Here is a 22,970-nt window from a genome sequence, read left to right as displayed (position 1 = left end):
TCTCCTAGTGTTACTGTTATTGTTGGAGCAGTGTGTGTATAATAGGTGACATTCTGAGTGGATTTCTCTCTCTTGTATACTGTAGTGCTGTATTTATACCTGCAGTGTATCGAGTGTGAGATGGGACTTGTATCAGGAATGTGTGTATTCTGTGTTGGCCGCTCTTTGTATAACTCCATTTGGCCGTCTGTTTGTTTCTGTCCTGTTTTCACTACTGCAGACTAGTTCAGTAAACAGAAAGACAGAAGAAATGCCCGCATGTGTTCAGTGTTTTCCTCATCACAAGCACAACAGTAATCTGCTGGTGTTTGCTTTGGCTATGATTGTGATCTCCTGAAACACTGTGAGATCTCTGTAGACTGATGGCATTTCATGCTGTTCAGCCTTATAATCTTAACATGCGAGCAAAATCAGCTGTTCTGTCAGCAGATAACTGTATATGCTGTGAGGCTCCACGATGAAGCGGTTCTGTGTGATCCGCAAGTAACTTTGTGTCAACAACTGCAAGAACTCCTCCTTGTGGAAGTGTGTGGCAGTTTGTGCAGCCGGGAGATTCTCAATCAGTCTGCACCAGAGTCATGTTCACAGCCGTCTGTGCTTCCCGTCTCAGGAATGCAAGCAGCTGGTAGCGGGAGGATTGCTTAGTGGATAATTCCCCTCTTGTTGGTAAAGTTTGTGTACTGGATGTTGATCTTCAAGCGGTGTCGTTTGAGCACTGTGCTGATAGGCTTAACTACAGTATACAATATAAAACACAGGAGTGCAAACGGTGGAGCGGTAGGCAGAGACGTCTGTACAGTAGATACACAGGAAGCAGGACATAGAAAGTGAAAACTGAGCAGTAATTTTTCCACACGGATGCCTCTGCTACATCGTCTTACTGTCGTTTGTACTGTAATGTGATGTGTGTATTTGTATAGTGCATGTATCATGTATAACCATACACCTAAAGCGCTTCACAGTCATGAGGGGGGTGTGCGGCTCCAACTGATGATGCTCCGGCAGCCACAGGACCACAGCACCAGGGCTTCACCACACAGCAGCTGTAGGAGGAGTGGAGAGACAGTGATGGAGCCAATTCAGGAGATGGGGATGATGGAGGGAGTCTGGCCAGGACATTAGGGTTACACTGCTACTCTTTACCAGAAGTGCCTTGAGATTATTGAGTAGAGAGAGTCAGGAGCTCGCTTGAGCGCCCCCTGCTGGCCTCACCAGCACCCCTGCCAACAGCAGCCCAGTGTCCCCATGTAGTCTCCCATCCAGACTCAGCCCTGCACAGCTCCAGTGAGGAGCCACTCTTGGGCTGCTGGGAGAGTTCTGGGTCATTTACTGTCCAAAAAACACTTTCTAGTAGAATAAAGATGAGTCAGAATAATTTCCTGCTTCTGTGTTTCAGCATCTGCAGGAGGAGCGCGTGGCTCTGGCTCAGAGGAGGGACAGCTTCAGGAAGACGCTTCACAGAATGTTGGAGCAGAATGAGACTCTGAAGAAGCAGCTGCAGGAGAACGAGGTGCACGCGGAGGTCAGGTTACATGCATGCACACACACACACACACACACACACTAGATACACACACACCCACAGACGCACACACAGACGCACACACTATCTAGTCCAGGGGTGTCCAAACTTTTTGGGCCGAGGGCCAGATGCAAAAAAACAAACGTTGTCGCGGGCCAAATTTTACATACATCACACAGACACGCACATATATATATATATAGTTGAAGTCAGAATTGTTAGCCCCCCTAAATTATTAGTCCCTGTTTTTTTCCCCAATTTCTGTTTAACGGAGAGAAGATTTTTTTTCCACACATTTCTAAACATATTAGTTTTAGTAACTCATTTCTAATAACTGATTTATTTTATCTTTGCCATAATGACAGTAAATAATATTTGACTAGATATTTTTAAGACACTTCTATACAGCTTAGTGACATTTAAAGGCTTAACTAGGTTAATCAAGTTAACTAGTCAAGTTAAGGTAATTAGGCAAGTTATTTTATAACAATGGTTTGTTCTGAAGACTTAAGGGGCTAATAATTTTGACCTTAAAATGGTTCATAAAAAAAATTTAAACCGCTTTTTATTCTAGCCGAAATAAAACAAAAGTCTTTGTCCAAAAGAAAAAAATATTATCAAACATACTGTAAAAATGTCCTTGCTCTGTTACACATCATTTGGGAAATATTTAAAAAAGAAGAAATAAATCAAAGAGGGGCTAATAATTCAGACTGTGTGTAGATAGATAGATAGACAGACAGACAGACAGACAGACAGACAGACAGACAGACAGACAGATAGATAGATAGATAGATAGATAGATAGATCATAACAAGAACTGCTGCTTAATTGAATGCATGTAATAGCGACACCCGGTGGTTATTTATTGAATTGCGTTCATTTTTGTATAGCGGGCCAGATTCTATTGATATTTATAAAAAGCCTCGCGGGCCGCCACAAAACTGATTGCGGGCCGCAGATGGCCCGCGGGCCGTAGTTTGGACACACCTGATCTAGTCCATCATCACTGCGCATCTTTCAGCATCACAGACAGAAACACAGATGTTGGACACGCCCCTCTGTTTAAAGACATCCCATAATAATGTAAGTTCCTCATAGAATGGTCAGCTGATCAGTCTAAACCTATCAGAGGGCAGGATCCACACAACAGCAGGTGTACATCATTATACTGCAGTAAACACAGGAGAGCGTCAGCGATCCCCAAACACACTGCTGCACTCTGATTGGCCTAGAGTAAGGTGTGTGTTGAGGAGAGCTGTGAGCTGAGGCTGATACACACTTGTGCGCACACACACACACACACACACACATTCACTCATGTGCTGTTTTGTGTTTGTGTGTGTGGTGTGTTTTCCTCCAGCTTACCAACATGGAGAGGAAGTGGCAGCACCATGAGCAGAACAACTTCCTGATGAAGGAGTGTATCCTTAAGTGTGTGTGTGTGTGTGAGTGTTAATGCTGGTGTATTCTTCTGTGTGGAGTAGCGTTTTGCAATCCCGCGGCAGATTTCTGCGTTGCGGGAATAAATTTCCGAATAAAGCGCAGGAGCAGTCTGTAACGGGTTTAATTTGGGACGGGAGTGGTCCATCTAGCAATATCGCTCCCGACTCCGAGCGAGCACGCGTATGCATGTGTGTAAATGAAACAGCGAGATGCTGTGTTTAGCTTGTTTGTTGCTGGTGTGTGTATGTGTGTGTGTGTGTGTGCATGCACGAATGAGAGGTGTGTGTGTGCGAATGAGAGAGAGAGCTTTGTCTGTGTGTGTGTGTGTTTATACAGACAGCTTGTTATAGGCTGTCTGGACTCTGTATAGCTGGGTGGTAATCAATAGAGCTTAGCCATGGCCGACTGAGCGTGGACATTTAAAGCAGTTAGACACGAGTTACATCACACCATCAATTACAACACAGATCAGCTGTAGGCCTCTGCGTGCGTGCGTGTGTGTGTGTGTGTATGATGATCTCGGTGTGTGTTCATTATTTCCCCTGACTGCTCTTCAGTCGTGGCCAGTAAGGCTGTGGAGAGTGACTATCGGCCGGTGGTGAAGAGCGTCCGCAAGCAGCTGCTGGACTACAACACACTCCTGCTGGAGGCCCTGAGCTGAGCAAACCACTTCCTGTTCCACATCACCTTCAGCATTCCAGAGGACTTCACCCGAGTGTTCTAGAATGTGAGCCTAGACCTGTGTGTGTGTGTGTGTGTGTGTGTGTGTGTTAGCTCAGAGTGTAGAGCTGATTGTTTACACTCCAGTGTGATCGATTCCCCCTTAATAAAAGATTAATTAATGATCGTGTTGTTCAGTGTTTACTGTGTGTGTGTGTGTGTGTGTGTGTGTGTGTGTGTGTGTGTGTGTGTGTGTGTGTGTGTGTGTGTGTGTGTGTGATGATCTCTGTTTTCACTGATGATCTCGATTATGATGATGATCTCTGTTATCGCTGATCTCGGTTATCAGTGATGTCAGGGTAAATCTTCTTCATCTGTTTAGCTGCGGCTCTTCAGTCCTGCTGGTGATTGTCAGAGATCATCAGTCCATTATTCTCACACTCATTTACAGGATTGTCTTCTGGAAATCGTCTGCTCAATGCTCTGTCAATAATCCTGAACTCATTCCAGTCAACAGGGGAAAACTCTGCGTGATGTGTGTGTGTGTGTGTGTGTGTGTGTGTGTTTACATCATGGTGAAGTAAACCAGTCTGCAGAGCAGAACAAACGCTAGCATGTATACACACACACACACACACCGGTCTGTAGAGCAGAATACACACTGCGCTTCTGTACAGATGGAGCTTGATGATGATGAATTGTGATGGAGCAGCAGAATCTCCTCATTGTTGTCTGTGTCTGCAGGTCAGTGCTGAACACACACACACACACATTTGTTTTTGTGAAAAGTGGGGACATTACATAAGTTTCCATTCATTTTATTCTGTCCAAACCGTATATTATATTGCCCTAAACCCAACCATCACAGGAGTCAGTGTGCAGCTTTACTCTGATTAAACTCATCCTGTGGGATTTATTAGCATTTTGAGAAACGAGGACGTCACCAATGTCCCCATACGTCACCTGCTTTTTGCAATACCTGTGTCATACCCATGTCATTATACAGATTTGTGTCCTGATATGTCAGAAACACACACTCGTGTCCAGGTTATAGTTGTCATGAGTGTCCAGAACTGAAGTAGTGTTGATGATCAGTTTATATAGTCATTAATGGCCGGTAAGTACCCCGCTGGAGGCTCTACACACTCGCGCCGCTTCCTCTGAGGACACACTGAAACTGCCTCTGATTATCTGTTGTGTTTCAGACCTGACATCAGAGATCATTCAGGCTGAACACATCTGTAGGTCCACCCTGCAGGCTGGGTTACAGGAGGTCGGGTTCCCCTGCGCTGAGGCTGAATGCTGACTTTCTCCTGCGGCTCTAATGACACAGGAGGGCTCAGATTGTTCAGTCTTCCTCATCCTCAGCACAGAGACAGGAAACAGGAAAAGGAACTGCACTCCCTGTGTGTGTGTGTGTGTGTGTTTGGGTGGAGGAGCGCAGGCAGAAAGCGAGAGTTGAGTGTGTTTCTGTGATGAACAGAGGATCATCATGTGTCTGCTGGACTCCTGCACTGCTCTGCTGCTGCTCGGCTGCTGGATGTCAGGTACACTGCTCCACCTGTTCCTCTGCTCACCTCAGTACTCTGATCTGTCATGATGATGATGATGATGATGAAAACAGCCCAATCGCCAGTGTGGGTTCACAGTGAGAGTTATTCTGCCGGTGTTTCTCCATCAGTGTGTGTTCTTCACGATAGAGGAACGACTTCACTAACTCTCTGCTCACTGTGTGTGTGTGTGTGTGTCTGAGAGAGAGTTTCTGTCTATGTGTAGGGGGGTTCTGTGTGTGTGTTTCTGAATGTGTGTGTGTTTCTGTGAGTGTACATTTATGTGTGTGTGTATTTCTCAGCATGTTTCTGTGTGTGTGTGTTTCTGTGTTTGTATGTGTGTGCGTGTGTGTATTTCTCAGCATGTTTGAGTATGTTTCTGTGTGTGTGTGTGTGTGTGTGTTTGTATGTGTGTGCGTGTGTGTATTTCTCAGCATGTTTGAGTATGTTTCTGTGTGTGTGTGTGTGTGTGTGTGTTTGTATGTGTGTGCGTGTGTGTATTTCTCAGCATGTTTGAGTGAGTATATTTCTGGGTGTGTGTGTGTGTTTCTGTGTGTATATGTGTGTGTGTGTGTGTGTGTGTGTATTTCTCAGCATGTTTGAGTATGTTTCTGGGTGTGTGTGTGTGTTTCTGTGTGTTTGTATGTGTGTGCGTGTGTGTATTTCTCAGCATGTTTGAGTGAGTATGTTTCTGGGTGTGTGTGTGTGTTTCTGTGTGTATATGTGTGTGTGTGTGTGTGTGTGTGTATTTCTCAGCATGTTTGAGTATGTTTCTGTGTGTGTGTGTGTGTGTGTGTGTTTGTATGTGTGTGCGTGTGTGTATTTCTCAGCATGTTTGAGTGAGTATGTTTCTGGGTGTGTGTGTGTGTTTCTGTGTGTTTGTATGTGTGTGCGTGTGTGTATTTCTCAGCATGTTTGAGTGAGTATGTTTCTGGGTGTGTGTGTGTGTGTGTGTGTGTTTCTGTGTGCGTGTGTTTCTGTGTGCGTGTGTGTATTTCTCAGCATGTTTGAGTGAGTATGTTTCTGGGTGTGTGTGTGTGTTTCTGTGTGCGTGTGTGTATTTCTCAGCATGTTTGAGTGAGTATGTTTCTGGGTGTGTGTGTGTGTGTGTGTGTGTGTGTTTCTGGGTGTGTGTGTGTGTGTGTGTGTGTGTGTGTCTGTGTTTCTGGGTGTGTGTGTGTGTGACCACCTACATGTCTTCCTCTGTTTCTTGCAGTATGGCTCTGGTCCAGTTATAATAAACAGTCTTCTGTGTGAGTTTGTGTCGTGATAGAGGACGCTCCTCAGTGTGTGAATGCTCCACTGTTGGAACTTAACATCAGGGATGTTAGATTAACTCAGTAATGCCGTCTCCTCATAATTATTCCCTCAGCAATGATAAGAACACATTGAAGAGTCACGAAACACCAGAACACGTGTGTTGAGCTGTAGACAGTCGTACATGTGTCCCACGCTGCTAAAACACTATGAGGACACGTATATCTCACTAACAGGTGAAAATTGGTTGTTTTTGCGTTATTTCCAGCAAATTCATTCTTCTGGTTTGAAGTAAATGTTAAAGCTGCGTCACAGCGATTAGATCCTTGTGTAAATCCCGCCATTGAGACTGGATGTCTGTACCGGCGAGAGTGTTCAGCTTTAACTCATGAGAAAGATTTGCTTCACCTGAGAGCTTTTCTCATCTGGAAATGGTGAAATCCGGATAAGCCGCTCGTCTCCTTTTAATAAAGAAGCAGCTCCAGTTGGTGTTGATTGTTCTGTCTCTACACATTATGGCCCTCGGCTATAATGATCTCTTATGATGATCTCAGTTATGAGGATCTATGGCCCAAACTGTGTGTGTGTGTGTGTGTGTGCTGAACAGCATTAGTAAACACACACACGTCAGATTCTCACTGATGATGGCAGATGAAGATGAGCATCTCGGACGATCAGTCTACCAGCAAAGAAACCGTCGATATACAATAAATACAAAATAAATAGGGCTGTCAACATTAGCGCGTGATTAATTTTAAATATTTAACACGTAAAAAATTACGCAAATAAAGCTGTTGCAGATTTTTTTTAATTTGCTGTTGTGGCCGACGTGTGTTCAGGGATGGCGCGTGCATAGAGGCGATCTAGGCGGTCGCCTTGGGCTGCAGAATAGTGAGCGAACCCCCCGGTCTTAACTTTCATATGTGAACCGGTCACTTCCGGGTTGAGGGCGGTGTGATCGCCGTTTGCCTCGAGCGCCAGTTCAGCTTGATTCAGCCCTGCATGTGTTTAACGTGCAAAGAAATTTGGATAAGACCAAGGAAACACTTTTAAAAGGAAAGTTTCAGTATGAAACAATTAATCACGCATCAGACAGAGGGATTGACACGGTACTGGCCCAAGGACCAGCTGGACAAGAGCAACCTGTGGTATTCCTGAGTCGGAAGCTGTTGCCCAGGAAGACTCAATACTCTACTATAGAGGAGTGTCTCCGCTTCTGCCTCCAGCGGCAGGAGTCTGACCATCAGGCACTTACCTGGATTAACTCCATGACAGATACTAACGCCAGAGTGACCCGGTGATGCCTGACACAGCCCTTCTAATTCCAGATAACTGATTGCCCTGGAAGGGAAAATTTAGTAGAGCAGTGGTTCTCAAACTGTGGTACGCAGGCTTCCTTCTAGTGGTATGCGGAGGAATGAAATATGTCAAGTACATGCTACACACATTTCAAAATTTACCAAAAACTATGTATATAATGTGCCATATATGACATATAGCCTATATTTCTGAGGTAATGTGCCACGTTTTTTTTAACAGTGTAGAGTTGTAGCTGCTTTACTGGGCCTACGCTACTGTATTTCAATACTGCTCATTTTGGTGGTACTTGGAGAGACAAATAGTTTCTGAGGTGGTACTTGATGAAAAAAGTTTGAGAACCACTGTAGTAGAGTAACTTCTTGTCGAGGTTCCCTGACACTACGTGGCTAGGAGAGGGAGAGGATAATGTGAAGAAGTGAGCCTTCTTCCCTCCATCTTGATCATGGATCATCATGCCTGCATTGGTACACACACACTTACATAGCCACTTACCTGTACTTTTCCCTTCCGTTCGCTGCAGATGCAGAGTGTACACGTCATCTTACAGCATCCAGTCATTCCCTTCACTTCTCCATCTGTCCTCTGTTTACACTGAGCACACATTCACACACACCTAGTCTTCGTGTCTTTGTTGGACTTCAGAGCTGGGCCGGCCAAACCAAGTTCAGAGCTGGCGCCGGCTAATGACATCACAAGCCGCGCCATGGCAGCACCATGCACTGAAGCTCCAACCGTACCATTGTGTTTGGGTACAGCCACCGCAGCTGATCGTCCTGTATGAGGAGAGAATGTTCATCTAATCAATATTCTGTGTTTGTGTTGTGTTTGAGTCATTAGGTTGAGGTTTATGCCGCAAAGGCAATACTTACCTATTATTGGTATGGCTTAATCAAGCAGACACCAGACTGGAGATCTTGGTCAGAGCATGTTGTGGCAGATCTGTGAGCAGTTCTCTTGTGTTGGATCCTCTATTATATATTGTGAATATAGTGTTTGTTTATTTTTGGAGTTGTATATAAGTCTATGATGATGATGATGATGAAGCTTTATTTGTCTCATACACTTTCATGCAGCCAAATTGAACAGGGAATAGTCAACTGTCTGGGATTAGTTAAGCGTAGGGGCCGTAAGGGGCTGTAACACTCCAAGAGCTCCTCAAATACTAAAGCTCAGCTGTTCAGGGCTTTCAGTGCTGACAGAACCGTTCTGATATGATCATATCTCCACCCAATAGTCCAGCACTGTGGTCATGGAAGGTTCTGTTCGGTGTAAAGATCATCACGCGTCCCTGTAAACCACCTAGTCTGTGTTTCCTCAGTGAATGAAGGTGATCAGTGTGTGCTGTGTTTGCAGGCAGTGCAGTCCGCATCTCAGACGTGACTCTGGTGAACCCTGACCCGGTGGTGTCGCCTCTGACCGCTCCATCTCTCCTGTGTGTCAGCAGTGACTGGAGCTCCGGCGGGTCAGTGCTGGCTCTGGGTCAGGAGTTCCCCCGTCCACAGGGGTCAGTGCTGGCTCTGGGTCAGGAGTTCCCCCATACGGAGCCCCGCCCACACCCCGCCGCCGCTACCGTCACCTGGAGCTCCCGCAGCCACGCATTCGGGGCCTTCTACTGCCAGATCAGAAACTCTACTGGCAGAAAAATCTACACCTACAAGATGCTACAGGAAGGTACCGACCGCCGCTAATAACTGATGATCACAGCTCACCTTAGCAGACACGCTTTCACTGCTTCTGCTTCCTCCAGCTGCGTTCCTGCCCGAGTCTCTGACCATCACCGTGAACCAGGGAGAGAACATCAACATCTCCTACAGCAGGAGGCTGTACTCGCCTGAGGACACGGTCATACATAAAAACGGTGAGGGGCGCGTGTGTGGAGCGAACACTGATGAACACACACACACACACACACACACTTATGCTCTGTTCAGGTGTGAGCGCAGATTCAGATGCTCAGTTCTGCAGCTGCTGCTCTCTGTTGTGTTTTCTTCAGGTCATTTCGAACACTCGTCCCCTAAAGAGGACATCTCAGACATCATCCACTACCCAGTGACCAACGCTAAAGCTGAGAGTCACGCGGGAATATATGCTATACGCTACATCTCTGCAGCGCCGTCCAGCGCCGCTATCACACGGCTGATCGTCAGGAGTGAGTCTGCACACACACACATCATCATCACTGAACACACACACACACACACATCATCATCACTGAACACACACTCATCTGGGTTTTATTAATATGTGGTCTATAAATAAGCAGAACTAACCATTCAGCGCTTCATAATGCGAGCCTGTCTTCAATCAGGTCCTGTGTGCAGTAATCAGACTACTGGATTGGACGATACGACATAAACACTCCGCTGTGCTGATGTGTCTGAGTGACATTAGTGTGTGTGTGTGTGTGTGTGCGCGCTCTTCAATATTGCGGTTATTTATGTATGAGGACGCTGTAAACACAGTAATAAACACTGATGATTGTGTGTGTGTGTGTGTGACTCCTCAGGCTGTAGAGCGGGTTTCTGGGGGCCCAACTGCACTGAGTCGTGTCCGCGCTGCGCTAACGGTGGTGTGTGTGACGATACCACAGGAGAGTGTGTCTGTCCTCCAGGATTTAGAGGACACACCTGTGACATAGGTAACACACACACACACACACACGATTCTTCAAACATTCACTTTTACACACACACACACACACTCAAAAAAGCTCACACTGTCACATGTCTGTAATGTGTGTGTGTGTGTGTGTGTGTAAATGTCTGTGTATCTGCATGTGTGTGTGTGTGTAGTGTGTGGCGAGGGCCGGTTCGGGGCGGGCTGTAAGGAGCGCTGTGTGGACGGTGTGTGTCGCGCTCTGGTGTTCTGCCTCAGAGACCCGTACGGCTGCTCCTGCGCGTCTGGATGGAGAGGCTTGAGCTGCAATGACGGTCAGTCACACACACACACACACACACACACACACATGCCTTCCACACTCGTGCAAATATATACACACACACATCGGTAAGCAGTGTTTGTGGCAAAGCAGCTGCCCAGTGTGTGTGTTGAGGGTGATGTGTGTGTGTGTGTGTGTGTGTGTGTGTTTTCAGCCTGTCCGGATGGTTATTACGGCGCTGGGTGTACACAGAAGTGTGTGTGTGCAAAAGGCAGGTGTGACCGCTTCAGAGGATGTGTGTGTGCGGGCCGACATGGATCTCGCTGTGAGGAAGCAGGTGAGCACCGTACAGGTGTGTGTGTGTTTGTGATGATGATGTGTGTATGACGGTGTGTGTATGTGTAATGGTGTGTGCAGACAGCAGCCCTGTGATCAGCCATCTGAGGGATGTGGAGATCAACACTGGTGTGGAGTTGTCAGTGAACTGCTCTGCGTCCGGCCGACCCGCTCCACTGCACGGAGACATCACCCTGATCACCGCCAACAGAACCACCATCGCTGTACGTGTGTGTGTATGAGAGTGTGTGTGTGTGTCTACACAAAGAAAAAGCCCTCATCACAGCCGACCAGACCACAGTCTGCGTGAGTGTGTGTGTCCACACAGTAAAACACCTCTTATGTGTGTGTGTGTGTGTGTGTGTTTTCAGGCAGTGGACACACACACACTGAATGATCAGTCGACGTCAGTGTTCAGAGTGCAGCAGGTGAGAGTGTCGTCTGCGGGCCGCTGGCGCTGTCAGGTGAACAACACACACGCGCAGGTGGAGGATGAGTTCACTGTGGAGGTCAAAGGTGAGACGCTGCCCCTGTCCAACACTGCACCAATCCTAGCACCTGTGAAACAACAGTGGAGTAGCAGAGGCTGTTTGTGTGTGTGTTGACCCAGCAGTGGTATTGAGCGCAGTGTGTGTGTGTGTGTGTGTGTGTGTGTGTGTTATAGTACCGCCGCGGCCCCAGAATCCTCCAGTCCTGCAGGGCAGCGGGCCCCGTCACCTGCTGCTGCTGCTCAACACAGAGCCCTACAGCGGGGACGGACCGATCGCCACCACCACACTCCTGTACCGGCCTGCCAGCGCACACACATGGAGCAGCTTCACAGGTGAGGAGTGTGTGAAGGAAGAACACACCACACACTGCAGCCTCCTGGTAGAGTTATGACTTGATTATGCAGATTACAATTACATTCAGCTGACGCTTCTGTCCAAAGTGACGTACAGCTGACGAGGCGTTCAGCGATTCAACAAGCAGAGGCAACACACACACACCTGAAGAGCTGATCACACAGAGGAACTGTGTGTGCTCAGAGGATTCAGTGCTAGAGGTGGGATGGCGACTGTTGATAAGTGTCCAGCTGATCTTGCTATTTAGATGTGTTTTGAATGACAGTGAGTCTGCGGTGTGTGTGTGGGAATGGGACCATCATTCCACCAGCGGGGAACAGCGAATGAGAAGGTTCTGGAAAGTTACTTACAGCCTCTGTGATGGAACCCCACAGCAGCACTCACTCCTGGCAGGGATGTAGACCTTCAGCAGCAGGTGGAGGTAGGAGGCTGCAGTGGCTGTTCTGTAAGCACACATCAGTGATTTGAACTTGATCCATGGCTCAAGCGGTAACCAATGCAGAGGTGAAGAGAGGAGTTACATGGGCTCTCACTGAAGAGCAGACGAGCTGCAGCGTTCTGCAGCATCTGTAGAGGATGAAGAGTGCACTGTGGGAGTCCAGCCATCAGATGACCAGAGCTCAGAGCTGTGCAGCAGGATCTGTGAGGAACCGTCTGATCTACTGATGATGAAGAGTGCAGACCTGCAGGACGGTGTTAGCAATGTGTCTTAGTAGAACAGCTGATCATCCAGGATTACCCCAAGATTCCTTACCAAACTACACGGGGTAATGGTGGATGACCCCAGCTGGATGGAGAAGCTGAATGTGTGTGCTTCACAATCATTAGGGTCTCTCCAGACCACCATTAGTGTGCAGCTCCACTTGGATGATGCTCCGGCAGCCACAGGACAACAGCTCCAGTGCTTCACCACACACCAGCTGTAGGTGGAGCGGAGAGACAGTGATGGAGCCAATTCGGTGGATGGGGATGATTCGGAGGCCATGATGGATGGGGGCTGATAGAGGGAGTTTGGCCAGGACACCCTACTCTTTACCAGAAGTGCCATGGGATTATTGATGGACCTTGGTTTAGCATCTCATTCTCACTGACAGTAGTATAGAGTTCCCTTCACTATACTGGGGCATTAGGACTCACACTAATGCAGGTTGAGCGCCCCCTGCTGGCCTCACTTACACCACTTCCAACAGCAGCCTAGTTTTCCCATGTGGTCTCCCATCCAGGAACTGGACAGGCTCAGCCCTGCTTAGCTTCAGTGAGGGACAGGTCTCGGGCTGCAGGGTCATATGGCTGTAGTAATGCTGCAGGGAAGACGAGAAGTTCAGCTTTTTTCAGTTCAGATTAAGCAGTAGATGATGGTTTTTCATCTGAGCTGAGATATCCTTCAGGTGGTGTGAGATCCTTGCAGCTACCATGGAGTCATCAGGATCAAATGTCGGCAAAGCAATGATAAGAGAAATCATGTGATTGGATAATGGTTCCTAGTGATGTGTAAATAGAGAATAGAAGGGGACGTAGAACTGATCCCTTAGGAACCAAGTGGCCAGCTGATGAGCTTTGGATCCCGCGGGTGGCTCTCTGTCTGTGCTGGGCTCACTCCCTGCTGGCCTTGAGGACCATCTTTGGTCGACAGTGCTCTGCAGGCGGTGTTCAGGCTGGTGCTGTAAAACACACAGAGCATGTGGTCTGGAAACCTGGTGTTGTTAGTGAAGGAATGATGCAGTCTGGTAGGGTCCTTGAGGCTCTGTTCTGGTAGGGGGTTCATGGGAAGCTCAAAGGTAAGAAAAATAAACACAGAGGGGCAAACACACCAGAAAACAACTGTTTGTCGGTCCAATATTCTGTCATGGGTAGGCACACTCACGAACACACAGATTACACAAGGGTTTACATGTGATTAAACTGAATAAACACAGAAGAGACACGGGTGGACATTAACAAACAGCGGGAAAACAAAAGAAAGGAAACACATGACGTAAACAGAAGGACATGAAACAAACACATGACACAACAACTACATCAACACAACACAGACACACCAGACGAAGCGGACAGGTAAGAAGGTCACGTGACATACATTTCGCAACACATAGGACTACTCTGCTATCTAGTACACTAGGTTAGGGGCGAGCGCCACTCCTTGTACTTTTTGGATAGATAGATAGAGTAGATAGTTAGGACTCGGAAGATCTTCGTGTGTTAATTATACTGTTTTTCACATAGTTAGTTAGCTAGATGCTTCTGGGAAGTTAGATTTAGTTTGGGTTTTGTTCTTTTCATTTCTTTAGCGCCGCCCGCGTCCCTTCTGCCAGCTCTCTTCTGCCGCGTCCCTTCTGCCAGCTCTCGTCCCTTCTGCCAGCTCTCTTGTTGTCTTTGTCTCGGTGTTGTACATATTGTAAATAGTATATCTTTGCCTTACTTACTTTTTCTTTATTTCTGATTAATTCGTTGTTGTTGTTCACTTTGGGATTGTAAATAAAAGCACACATATTTTGGAAGTACTTTGGTTGTCTTTCCACTCATTCACTGTTTATATAAATATATTTTAATTAAATAAATGTCAAACCCCACAACCCTAGACTAACATCAGGGGTTTGTAACAACACAGACACACCAGACCCGCGACGGTTTCCAGGCTGTTCTGGTGCTCAGTGTTCTGTAGTGCCGAGCAGACAGAACGAGCTCACAGAGGGAGTGTGCTGGTGTGAAGGTCCAGCGGGATTTTACCAGTCCTCCTACTCACTCAGGATGAGCGCAGTTCTTGGAGAGAAGGGTTAGGGTTGTACCAGTGATTCACTCAGACGTCTGAACTGTTCAGCGTTGTCTTCAGAGGTCAGAATTAGCTGAGCTGAACCAGACAGTTGTTAAAGTCCAGAGAACAGACTCGATGATGGCGGTTTCAGCAGCTCCTGTGGCAGGGTCATCTTCCTCAGCTGCAGGTAATGAAGGCTGCTGGACTTGTGCATGAGACGAGACAGTAAACGCTGCTGTCCTGAATATATATATGTTTACTTCGGCTCAATTCTCGATTGTTATTTGATTTGCTATGACTTATGAGGTAAATGTGGTGTGTGTTCCTCAGCGCATGGCCCGCTGGTGCGACTGGACAACCTTTACCCCATGACCCAGTACCTGACCCAGGTACAGCTCAGCCGCCCCGGCCCTGGAGGAGCAGGACAGGCTGGACCTGCAGCCACTTTCTCCACACAGGTGCTCGGTAGGAACACACATACACACACGCAAACGCATCCATGCACAGAAGGGAACTGGTCACTCGATTCGACACTGTCCTGCGCTGTAGAAGTAAAGCATGACTGTCTCCTCAGAGCTGCCGGTGGGTGTGAAGCTGTCGGCCGTCAGCCAGACCGCACTGCTGCTGTCCTGGGACATCGCTCCAGCTGAGCAGCACTGCACCTATGAGGTCTCCTGTCTGCAGGCCGGAGCTCCAGGAACACTGAGGACCTTCCAGCTGCCGTCAAACTCCTCCGCTATGCATCTGAGCGATCTGAAACCCAGACACAAATACCAGTGTACAGTGAGGAGCAGCTGCGGCGTGGGACAGAACCATCCCTCCGCCAGCGCCTGGACACTCAGCGACCGTAAGTTGCCTCTGTATCTGTCTGATATCATATATGCGGACTCCTGCTGTCACTCACACCGTCATGAACACACAAATGCAGATTCTGTGGTGCGTAATGCCTGATATACAGCTATACTGCCTACATGTGCTCACCCACCAGAGTCAAGTCGGTGTATCAGCTCAGAATAAACCCAGCTTCACAGCACGTTTACAGAAATGCTCATGATGGTGCAAATGAGTGTGGTATGCCTGATATTGTCATTCACTGTTGATGTGTTGATCCAGCAGAGCTTCCTCCTCCACCGGCCAACATCTCCATCTGGAACATCAGCGATACCTCCGCCGTCCTCACCTGGGCTGTGGCGGAGGGCGAGTCTGTGTCCAGAGCCGTGATCCGCTTCCAGCAGGTGGAGCAGGCGCAGTACAGACAGCAAGTGGAGCTCCCGGTGCAGACACAGCAGCTCCACATGCGCTTCCAGCTCCTGGGCCTGAGGCCCAACACCGGATACCAGCTGCAGCTGTGGACGGTCAATAACATGGGGGAGAGTGCGGAGAGTCCACCGGTCAGCCTGATGACACTGCCACAGCAGGAGAGCTCAGGTCAGACTCGTTGAGTGTCCACAGGTGAGCCCACAGGTGTCCAGGAGCACTTGCTGCTGCAGTTAGGGTCAGCCCACAGGTACTGCAGGTACAGCTGGTGCTCATTCTGTAGTGACTGACCCTACAGGTCATCTTAGGGCACAGTTCATTCACTCACTCTCCCACCCAAACCTACTGCACCCGCTGCTTATTGATAAACTGAATGTTGTCCGCTGTATGAGTGTGTGTGTGTTGTGTGTTTCAGCGCTGTTCGCGGCTCATGGACACCTGCTCCTCTATGCTATCCTGGGGTCCGCCGGCATGACCTGCTGCACCGTCCTGCTGGCCTTCTGCATCGTCCTGCAGCTCAAGAGGAACACACTGCAGCGGCGCATCCACAGCATACTGGTGTGTGAGTGTGTCTGATGTGTGTGTCAATGAGTGTGTGTGCACTGCTGGCTCCTGCATATGTGTGTGTGCATGTATGTTCTCAGAGGGAGGAGCCGGCGGTGCACTTCAGCTCAGCTCCGCCCCCTCACAGGCGCTCGGCGGTGGTCAGCCGCTCTCTGGTGTTCCCGGCGCTGCAGTGGAGTGATATCCAGTTCCAGGACGTGCTCGGGGAGGGAAACTTCGGGCAGGTGCTGAAGGCGCGCATCAGGAAGGACGGGCTGAGGATGGATGCGGCCGTCAAGAGGATGAAAGGCAAGAGGAGCAAGCGAGCAGGTGGAGGTGATGGTGTAGATCAGTGTGTTTCTGACGCGTCTGCTTTGCTCAACACCAGATTACGCCTCTCAGGACGACCACCGCGACTTCGCCGGGGAGCTGGAGGTGCTGTGCAGACTGGGCCCACACAAAAACATCATACACCTGCTGGGAGCCTGCGAACACAGAGGTCAGCGAGAGAGAGTGTGTGTGTGTGTGTGTGTGTCCTGCAGGCTGAGCCGCTCCTCATGCTGTGTGTGCTCTGCAGGTTACCTGTATCTGGCCATCGAGTTTGCTCCTCATGGGAACCTGCTGGACTTCCTGCGCAAGAGTCGTGTTCTGGAGACCGACCCGGCCTTCGCCATCGCCCACCGCACCGCCAGCACACTCTCCTCACAGCAGCTGCTGGCCTTCAGTGCAGACGTGGCCCGCGGGATGAGCTATCTGAGCCAGAAACAGGTGAGAGAGAGTGTGTATGTGTGTATAGGTGAGGCGTGTGGATGATACCTGCAGGACTGATGTTCTCCATCACACACACTCTGCTTCATCTCCCCAGTTCATACACAGAGATCTAGCGGCTCGAAACGTCCTGGTGGGAGAGAACTTTGTGGCGAAGATCGCAGACTTCGGGCTGTCCAGAGGTCAGGAGGTGTACGTCAAGAAGACCATGGTAAAGATCAGGCGAGAGTCTGCACCAGCACTCACACTGAAGGGTGCAGGTTTGAGTCCGGCTGGCCCTGGAGTGTTTCTGTGTGCAGTTTGCATGTTCTCCCCATGTATGGGTGTATGTGTGTTTCCCAGTGCTGGGTTGCAGCTGGAAGGGTATCCGCCACATGACACATGTGATGAGGGATGAGAAATGTCATGGATCAACATTTACTGAGAAAACTAGATGGACACACACACACACACACACACACACACACACACACACACACACACACACACACACACACACACACACACACACGTCTGTCAGTGAAATCTGCTGCAGTAGTCTTTAAATGCCAGTGGCTCATGAAAGAGAAAATACTAAAGAAACTTCCAACTCGAGCATCATTACAGATGAACATCATGAATCTTCACACGGTGTCGGCTGCTGACTCCAGAACAGACCGTCTGGCATTAATGGCCAAAACAATCATCAGACGGGGGGTTTGACCAGTGTGTGATTGCATAGAAGTATGCCGAGTGTCACACACAGCTCTCCAGCTCTCCACACACCTCTGACTGAATAAGCCCTCTCCATCCTCCGGCTTCAGGCTGTCCTGATGCTCCTCTGATCAGCTTCAGTGTGTATGAGGGCTGTATTTAGGCTTTGATTGTCCGTTGTGTTTGGTTTCTTCAGACGGATCAATAATGAAATCAGAATAATGCTGCAGTGTGTGTGTGTGTGTGTCCGCAGGGTCGTCTGCCAGTGCGATGGATGGCAATAGAGTCGCTTAACTACAGTGTGTACACCACCAACAGTGACGTGTAAGTCTGTGTGTGTGTGTTCTGTGCTGACCTTGACTCGTGTGTGTGTGTGTGTGTGTGTGTGTTGGCCTGTGTTATGTGCTGATTGTGACCCGTGTGTGTGTGTGTTAGCCTGTGTTTTGTGCTGATTGTGACCCTTGTGTGTGTGTGTGTTTTAGCCTGTGTTTTGTGCTGATTGTGACCCGTGTGTGTGTGTGTTAGCCTGTGTTTTGTGCTGATTGTGACCCGTGTGTGTGTGTGTGTTTTAGCCTGTGTTTTGTGCTGATTGTGACCCGTGTGTGTGTGTGTTAGCCTGTGTTTTGTGCTGATTGTGACCCGTGTGTGTGTGTGTTAGCCTGTGTTTTGTGCTGATTGTGACCCGTGTGTGTGTGTGTTAGCCTGTGTTTTGTGCTGATTGTGACCCTTGTGTGTGTGTGTGTTTTAGCCTGTGTTTTGTGCTGATTGTGACCCGTGTGTGTGTGTGTTAGCCTGTGTTTTGTGCTGATTGTGACCCTTGTGTGTGTGTGTGTGTTTTAGCCTGTGTTTTGTGCTGATTGTGACCTGTGTGTGTGTGTGTGTGTTTCAGCCTGTGTTTTGTGCTGATTGTGACCCTTGTGTGTGTGTGTGTTTGTTGGCCTGTGTTTTGTGCTGATTGTGACCCGTGTGTGTGTGTGTGTGTGTGTGTTTCAGCCTGTGTTTTGTGCTGATTGTGACCCTTGTGTGTGTTTTAGCCTGTGTTTTGTGCTGATTGTGACCCGTGTGTGTGTGTGTGTGTGTGTGTGTGTGTCTCTGGAACAGGTGGTCGTACGGTGTGCTGCTGTGGGAAGTGGTCAGTTTAGGTCAGTGTGGCTCTGTGGTGTCTGCAGGAGTGTGTGTGTGTGTGTGTGTGTTTCTGATGGGATCTGCTGTGTATGGCAGGAGGAACGCCGTACTGCGGGATGACCTGCGCTGAACTCTATGAGAAGCTGCCGTTGGGCTTCAGGCTGGAGAAACCACTGAACTGTGACGACGAGGTGTAAGTGTGTGTGTGTGTGTGTGTGTGTGTGTGTGTGTGTATGGCAGACATGAGGCTGTGTTTGAGTCTGTTGGAGAGAGCGTGTTGGCTGTGTGTGTGTGCACGCAGCAGAAATGTGTGTGTTTGTGTGTGTGCAGTTATGAGCTGATGCAGCAGTGCTGGAGGGAGAAGCCGTTCGAGAGGCCGTCATTCTCTCAGATCCTGCTGTCGCTGGGCCGCATGCTGGAGGAGCGCAAGGTGCAGCCGCTCAATGGATTCTGCTTAACCCCTACCTCACCACCCCTAAACCTGACACTAACTCTAATCTGACACTAACCCTAACCTAACCCTTACTCTGACTTAACCCTAACCTAACTCAACACTAACCTGACACTAACGCTAACACCTAACATGACCAAAACCCTTACTTCAGTTGATCTGTTTCTCCAGCGCTGCTACACTGTAGATTGTGTGGCAGCAGCTTCACTCAGTGTGCTTTAATCTTCACCGCTGAAAATCCAAATACTGAAGAGCAGACCCCCCCCCCCCCCCCCACACACACACACACAATTTTAAAATGTCCGCTACACCCCAGCCTGACACTAACCCTAACTCGCCCCTACACTAAATAACCTGACCCTAAACCTAACATAACTTGACCCAACTAACCCTAGACTGACACAACTCTGACCCGACACTAACCCTGACTCTTAACAGCTTCTGCTGAAGAGGCCCCTATAATACATTAAAAACATGAGGCTTTTGGTTTTGGGGGTCTCTAACAACATGCTGATCTGCAGGGTCAAAAAACATTCTCATGGTCTTATAATCTGCATTTATTTTTACCTGATTATCCCATGACTCCCATATGATTCGTTCATCGATTCATTTGTTCCCAAACCCCTCTTTAACGCGGAGCTAACCTGCGCTGATTGAACCGATGACAGCCTGCTGCGATTGGTTGACAGTGTTCAGCGCGAGACAGAGAGAAATGCCCAGCACGGCTTATCAAGCCAACAACAAACTGCAGTGGAATGTGAGCTCACAAACGCATTTAAATCCGTAAACGAAGCATAACGTTTTCAACATGGCACTAGACGTGATATGAGAATATAAAGAGGTAACCAGATACAGTACATGCGGTTACAACACAACTCAATACAGAGTTTGTAAGCTAGAGAAAACAAGGAGACAGCCATTTACTTACACTCCTGAAATGTGTCATGGGCAGCTCTGATTTCATTCATTATCTTTCATTGTGGATCATTTCTATGTGCAGTCATTGCTGTGGCACCTCTTGTGTGAAGCGTTATTCTCAGGGCTAACCTGTACTCTGCTTTGCCCGACGATCACACCCCCAGCTGGGGGGTTGTAGCACTCACCAGCACAGCACTCCTCATCTGCCCTCTGACAAGCTATCTCTGCAGACTCCCGTCACGCTTACCCCGAGCCTTCGTGAGCCTTTCCAGTGCTGCGCACCAGCCGAAAGCCCAGCGTGCAGCAGCCTGCCGTAGTTTGACTGTGTGCCTAATAAACTGTCCTTATTTTGCCCGCACCCCTGGTGTATTGTGTCCATAACAAAATGGAGGAACAAATTAATCAATGAGTTGACATAGTGCCTGTTGAGCTCTGTCAAAATCTCATACACTAGTCTTCTTTTCTGATTCGTCCTTTACCAAACGGCTGATGAATCCTCCATTGTAAGGTTGCTGAGGCACTCCTTTCCCCCACACCTCCAATAATATCCACCTGAGCACAGCGTCCTCATGACTGTAGGATCTGCTTGTCTTCCTCTTTTCCTTTGCTGCTGGGTTTGTGGGCGGGGCCGCAGGTTTAAATTCTCCCAGGTGGGCGGGGCTTGTGTTTCATATCCACATCATGCTGAAATGGCTGAAGACTCGCTATCAAGACGATTCATTCTGACCACTATTAGTCGACTCTGTCCCTACCAAAAAATCCAGCTTAAACCAGCCTAGGCTGGTTTGTTGGTTTTAGCTGGTAGACCATGCTAGTTTTAGAGGGGTTTTGGCCATTTCCAGTCTGGTTTCCAGCCATTTCCAGCCTGGTTTTAGCTGGTCAGGCTGGGAGATGACCAGCTAAAACCAGCTTAGCCAAAACCAGCTATGTCCAGCTTAAACCAGGCTGGTCAAGCTGGTTATTTTCTAGCCTGACCAGCTAAGACCAGGCTGGAAATGGCTGGAAACCAGTCTGGAAATGGCCAAAACCCCTCTAAAACCAGCCTGGTCTACCAGCTAAAACCAGCCTAGGCTGGTTTAAGCTGGATTATTCAGCAGGGGTGTTCCACACGACATGAAAGGGGGCATTTTCAAAACCCAATAATAGAGGCTCTTTAACCTTAAATAGCCAAACCTTATCCTGACCCTAAACCTTACACAACTTGACTGTAACTAATAATAAGCTGACACTAACGCTGACCCTAACCTGATTCTAACCAACCGTAACCTTACTGGCCACAAACTGACCACAACTAACCCTGACGCTAACACGACCTGCTCTGACCTGTGTGTCCTCCTGCAGACATATGTCAACACTACGCTGTACGAGAAGTTCACCTACGCAGGAATCGACTGCTCCGCGGAGGAGGCCGGCTGATGCGCTGCCGCAATAATGAAGAATATGATGCACACACACACACACACACACACACACACAGTGTTGATTAGTGAGGGACTATCAGATCTTGTCTTGTATTACGTGTCTGTGTGTGTGCAGACACTGACCGCTGTGGCATTTGTATATTTCAGTGTTTTTAATAAAGCTCCTCTTGTTTATTAATGCAGGGCTTGCTGTTTCTGACTCTGTGTTTGCTAAATAGAGATATTTTAATAAAACCACAAAGCACATTACAGATGCAGAACTTCCAGCCCTGCTTTTCAAGAAATTTACAAAACATCTGAACTGTATTGTGAAGACAAAGCACACCACTGTAGCCCGCTGTCTTCTTCATTACCTTTTGTGCACTGTTCAAGTGGACTCCCCTTCGATATGTTCATTTATTCATTTTCTACTGCTTTTCCGTGGCCGGGTCGCGGGGGCAGCAGTCTTATGCTGTGTTCACACCAGACGCGGCACGCACATCCAGCGCGAGTGATTTATATGTTAAGTCAATGCAAACGCACGAATAGACATCCTGCTGCCGCGATATGTGCGGAGCGAATGACGCGAATTGCACGGTGCGAATAGTGCGAGGCGAATTGAGCGTTTTGCGCGTTTGACGCGCTTAACGAGCGTTTCGCGAGAATCTCTCGAGATCGAAAATCTAAACCTCAGCGGACATTTGCGCCGCGTTAACAAATCAGAAGCTTGCTCTTGTGGTGGCGTGATTGTGACGTAGAACTTGTTTATAGTGTCGTCGGGGGAAATCCTCCAGGAGACACCGACATCAAGTCATCAAACTGGGCTTGGCTCAATCAGAGGCACTGCTGTAAGCCTCCGTCATCCAGGTTCAGTTTCTGGAGGAGTTTATGAGCTCACAGGGCTGGATCCACCTCTGAAAGGATGCAGTGGACTCATACAGGACCCTAAACGTATCAACGCTGTTTTTCAGTCTCCATAAAGCACATAAACACTGTTATTTTCTCAATAAAATCCATGTTAGCCATTTAGCTATGAAGCTAGAGTCACCGGGCAGACAGAAGCCCTGCCCATCACGCGAATCCGCATCTGTTTTGAAGTGAATTTGACGCACGATTGAAGCGGATTTGACAGGCGAATGAAGCGGGGGTTGACGCGCGAATGAAGCGAGTAAACTCAAATGTTTACGCGGCAATTTACGCGCGATTTATCCACGCGTTCCGCGTCTGGTGTGAACACAGCATCAGGAGA

The 22,970-nt window shown here is 48.5% G+C and overlaps 2 protein-coding genes across 25 annotated transcripts in view; both read left to right on the top strand.

Annotated features, from left to right (window-relative positions):
* The window catches only part of ift74 (intraflagellar transport 74), a 25,587-nt gene extending 21,774 nt beyond the window's left edge, over positions 1–3,813 (top strand). For all 5 annotated transcript variants that reach the window (XM_073950122.1, XM_073950123.1, XM_073950124.1 and 2 more), the window contains 3 exons: positions 1,397–1,522; positions 2,886–2,946; positions 3,526–3,813. In XM_073950122.1, coding sequence (XP_073806223.1) covers positions 1,397–1,522; positions 2,886–2,946; positions 3,526–3,629 — 291 coding nt within the window. In that variant the 3' untranslated portion in view covers positions 3,630–3,813. The remainder of the gene's footprint in view (positions 1–1,396; positions 1,523–2,885; positions 2,947–3,525) is intronic.
* Positions 3,814–5,081: 1,268 nt separating this feature from the next.
* tek (TEK tyrosine kinase, endothelial) lies at positions 5,082–21,927 on the top strand. 20 transcript variants are annotated; one of them, XR_012405739.1, is made up of 24 exons: positions 5,082–5,175; positions 9,109–9,426; positions 9,503–9,613; positions 9,749–9,904; positions 10,262–10,393; positions 10,548–10,685; positions 10,848–10,970; positions 11,051–11,193; positions 11,341–11,485; positions 11,634–11,792; positions 14,897–15,031; positions 15,141–15,413; positions 15,683–15,994; positions 16,239–16,381; positions 16,468–16,675; positions 16,755–16,865; positions 16,944–17,134; positions 17,232–17,345; positions 18,081–18,151; positions 18,929–18,969; positions 19,049–19,145; positions 19,283–20,015; positions 20,138–21,249; positions 21,468–21,927. XR_012405739.1 is itself a non-coding variant. In XM_073949798.1 (23 exons), exons 2-23 carry the CDS (start codon positions 9,414–9,416, stop codon positions 21,735–21,737), a joined length of 2,991 nt encoding a protein of 996 aa, XP_073805899.1. In that variant the 5' UTR covers positions 5,082–5,175; positions 9,200–9,413; the 3' UTR covers positions 21,738–21,927.
* Positions 21,928–22,970: the final 1,043 nt, after the last annotated feature.

Source organism: Danio rerio, chromosome 5 (assembly GCF_049306965.1).
Source record: "Danio rerio strain Tuebingen ecotype United States chromosome 5, GRCz12tu, whole genome shotgun sequence".
Taxonomy (NCBI): domain Eukaryota; kingdom Metazoa; phylum Chordata; class Actinopteri; order Cypriniformes; family Danionidae; genus Danio; species Danio rerio.
The sequence above is the reverse complement of the archived record's forward strand: the minus strand, read 5'-3'. Positions and strand labels throughout refer to the sequence as shown.